The sequence below is a fragment of the Mizuhopecten yessoensis genome, unplaced genomic scaffold, assembly GCF_002113885.1.
Source record: "Mizuhopecten yessoensis strain PY_sf001 unplaced genomic scaffold, ASM211388v2 scaffold10651, whole genome shotgun sequence".
Taxonomy (NCBI): Eukaryota; Metazoa; Mollusca; class Bivalvia; order Pectinida; family Pectinidae; genus Mizuhopecten; species Mizuhopecten yessoensis.
The window spans coordinates 524,738-528,566 of NW_018408653.1; the positions used below are offsets into that span (position 1 = coordinate 524,738).

Below are 3,829 nucleotides of genomic sequence, written 5' to 3' on the forward strand. Positions count from 1 at the left end.
AAACTCATCTTAGTGTATGTCTTCTGACAGAAAACATACCTTTATGTCTAGATTACAGAAACTCATATTAGTGTATGTCTTCTGACAGGAAACATCCCATTATATCTAGATCAGAGAAACCCATCTTTGTGTATGTCTTGCTACAGAAAATACCCCAATACGTCTAGATTACAGAAACTCATCTTAGTGTATGTCTTATTATAGACATCCATCTAAGTATATGTCTTGTTACAGAAAACACCACAATGTGCCTAGATCACAGAAACCCAGCTTAGCGTATAACTTGTAACAGAAACAAACTATGTGTCTAGATCCAAGAAACCAATCTTAGTGTATATCTTGTCATAGAAAACACCACAATTTTTCTAGATCACAGTAACTAGATTGTCTAGATTATAGAAACTCGTCTTAGGTTATGTCTTGTGACAGAAAAAACACCCCTTTATGTCTAGATTGCAGAAACTCATATTAGTTTATGTCTTGTGACAGAAAACATCCCATTATGTCTAGATCACAGAACCTCATCTTAGGGTATGTCTTGTGACAGAAAACACCCCTTTATGTCTAGATTACAGAAACTCGTCTTAGGTTATGTCTTGTGACAGAAAACACCCCTTTATGTCAAGATTACAGAAACTCATCTTAGGGTATGTCTTGTGACAGAAAACACCTCTTTATGTCTAGATTACAGAAACTCATCTTAGGTTATGTCTTGTGACAGAAAACACCCCTTTATGTCTAGATTACAGAAACTCATCTTAGTTTATGTCTTGTAACAGATAACATCCCATAATGTCTAGATTACAGAAACCCATCTTAGTGTATGTCTTGTGACAGAAAACACCCCTTTATTTCTAGATTACAGAAACTCATCTTAGTTTATGTCTTGTGACAGAAAACATCCCATTTTGTCTAGATTACAGAAAATCGTTTCAGTGATTCAAGTGATTGATGCAGTATGTGATTTAGAAGAAATAATCTGATCTATATTGAAAGCATCTTATTTAAAATAGTATACTATATATATCACTGAAATAAATAGCTGAAATATCTTAAATATTTTGTAAAAAGTTTCATTTTTCATCAATGCTTTAGTGATTTGTGCGGGAGTTGGGGGAGGGAGAATAATACTTACGTCCAGTTATGTAAACCATGCTATCAATCATGTTGACTTCAGACACCTGCTGTTGCCGTTTAGTTTCAGCAATTACGCCGCAGTCAACAGCCACAAAGGCTGCTACAAGGCCGAGGAGGATGAGGCAGGTCTTCATGTTTACAGGAGAGATCGGTGTGATATGGTGCTTGGCGCGCAGGTCCTTTATATACCCCTCTCACACAAACAGATTTTCCATAGGTAGCTTTGTTATCCTATAATTTTCAATGTTAATTTAGATTTTATCTTTTAGTTTCGTACTCTATAGAATTTGATAAACACTAAAGGTATGTAGGGAGTGAAGTAACATGATCGAAGTGTCTGGTGTCGGAGGGAGGGAAGTAACATGACAGTGTGGTCTGGCGTCGGTCGGAGTGGTTGAAGTAACATGACAGTGTTGCCGTGTGTCGGAGGGGGTGAAGTAACATGAACCTGGGGTCTGGTGTCGGAGGGAGTGAAGTAACATGATCGAAGTGTCTGGTGTCGGAGGGAGGGAAGTAACATGACAGTGTTACCGTGTGTCGGAGGGGTGAAGTAACACTACCGTGGGGTCTGGTGTCGGAGGGGGTGAAGTAACACTTCCGTGGGGTCTAGTGTCGGAGGGAGGGAAGTAACATGATCGAAGTGTCTGGTGTCGGAGGTTGTGGAGTAACATGACAGTGTTGCTGTGTGTCGGAGGGGGTGAAGTAACACTACCGTGGGGTCTGGTGTCGGAGGGGGGAAGTAACACTACCTTGGGGTCTGGTGTCCTAGGGAGTGAAGTAACATTACCGTGGGGTCTGGTGTCGGAGGTTGTGAAGTAACATGACAGTGTTGTCTGGGGTCGGAGGGAGGAAAGTAACATTAGTGTGGGCCTGGTGTCGGATGGAGTGAAGTAACATGACAGTGAGGTCTGGCGTCGGAAGGGGTGAAGTAACATGGCGGTGAGGTCTCTCTCGGACGGGGTGAAGTAACATGACAGTGTTGCCGTGTGTCGGAGGGGGTTAAGTAACACTACCGTGGGGTCTAGTGTCGGAGGGAGTGCAGTAACATGATCGAAGTGTCTGGTGTAGGAGGGGGGGGGGAAGTAAGATAACAGTGTTGCCGTGTGTCGGAGATTGTGAAGTAACATGACCGTCGGGTCTGGTGTCGGAGGGGACGAAGTTACATGAACGTGTTGTCAGGTATTGGAAGGGGTGAAGCAACATGATAGTGAGTTCTTGTGTCAAAGGGAGTGAAGAAATATTGCAGTGAGGTCTGGTGTCGGTGGACGTGAAGTAACATGACCGTGGGGTTTGGCGTCGGAGAGCCTAAAGCAACATGACCGTGTGTTCTGGTGTCAGAAGGGGTGACGTTACATGACCGTTTGGTCTAGTGTCGGAGGTTGTGAAGTAACATGACAGTGGGGTTTGGTGTCGGAGGGGACGACGTAACATGACTATATCGTCTGGTGTCGTTAATTACCCTGGGGTCTGGTGTGTCAGGGGTGGAGTAATATAACAGCGGGGTCTGGTGTGAGTGGTAGAGTAGCATTACCGCGGGGTCTGGTGTGTGAGGGGTAGAGTAGCATGACCGCAGGGTCTGGTGTGTGAGTGGTAGAGTAGAATACCGCGGGGTCTGGTGTGTCAGGGGTGGAGTAATATAACAGCGGGGTCTGGTGTGAGTGGTAGAGTAGCATTACCGCGGGGTCTGGTGTGTGAGGAGTAGAGTAGCATGACCGCGTAGTCTGGTGTGTGAGGGGTAGAGTAGCATGACCGCGGGGTCTGGTGTTTGAGGGGTAGAGTAGCATGACCGCGGGGTCTTGTGTTAGGGGTGGAGTAACATAACAGCAGGGTCTGGTGTGTGAGGGATAGAGTAGCATGACCACGGGGTCTGGTGTTAGGGGTGGAGTAGAATGACCGCGGAGTCTGGTGTGTGAGGGGTAGAGTAGCATGATCGCGGAGTCTGGTGTGTGAGGGGTAGAGTAGAATGACCGCGGGGTCTGGTGTGTGAGGGATAGAGTAGCATGACCGCGGGGTCTGGTGTTTGGGGGGTAGAGTAGCATGACCGCGGGGGCTGGTGTTAGGGGTGGGGTAACAAAACAGCGGGGGCTGGTGTGTGAGGGGTAGAGTAGAATGACCGCGGGGTCTGGTGTGTGAGGGATAGAGTAGCATGACCGCGGGGTCTGGTGTTTGAGGGGGAGAGTAGCATGCCCGCGGGGTCTTGTGTGGGAGGGGTAGAGTAGCATGACCGCGGGGGCTGGTGTGTGAGGGGTAGAGTAGAATGACCGCGGAGTCTGGTGTGTGAGGGGGAGAGGAGCATGACCGCGGAGTCTGGTGTAATAACAGCGGGGGGGGAGTAGCATGACCGCGGGGTCTGGTGGTAGGGGTGGGGTAACAAAACAGCGGGATCTGGTGTGTGAGTGGTAGAGTAGAATACCGCGGGGTCTGGTGTGTCAGGGGTGGAGTAGCATGACCGGGGGGTTTGGTGTGTGAGGTGTGGAGTAGCATGACCACGGGGGCTGGTGTGTGAGGGGTGGAGTAGCATGACCGCGGGGACTGGTGTGTGAGGGATAGAGTAGTATGACCGCGGGGTCTTGTGTGAGGGGTGGAGTAACATAACAGCGGGGTCGGGTGTGTGAGGGGTAGAGTAGCATGCCCGCGGGGTCGGGTGTTAGGGGTGGGGTAACAAAACAGCGGGGGCTGGTGTGTGAGGGGT

General features: G+C 48.3%; 2 protein-coding genes across 2 annotated transcripts in view; both read right to left on the reverse strand.

The window, feature by feature from the left end:
* The window catches only part of LOC110461718, a 21,870-nt gene extending 20,562 nt beyond the window's left edge, over positions 1-1,308 (reverse strand). The window contains exon 1 of the mRNA XM_021515344.1: positions 1,136-1,308. Coding sequence (XP_021371019.1) covers positions 1,136-1,271 — 136 coding nt within the window. The 5' untranslated portion in view covers positions 1,272-1,308. The remainder of the gene's footprint in view (positions 1-1,135) is intronic.
* Positions 1,309-2,757: 1,449 nt separating this feature from the next.
* LOC110461724 (extensin-like) lies at positions 2,758-3,621 on the reverse strand. Its single transcript, XM_021515349.1, has one exon. The coding sequence runs from the start codon at positions 3,619-3,621 to the stop codon at positions 2,758-2,760; it is 864 nt and encodes a 287-aa protein (XP_021371024.1).
* Positions 3,622-3,829: the final 208 nt, after the last annotated feature.

Bases quoted from the DNA above. Each gene is read 5' to 3' on its own strand.
- LOC110461724 (XM_021515349.1), bottom strand. From the start codon at position 3,621: ATGCTACTCCACACCTCACACACCAAACCCCCCGGTCATGCTACTCCA.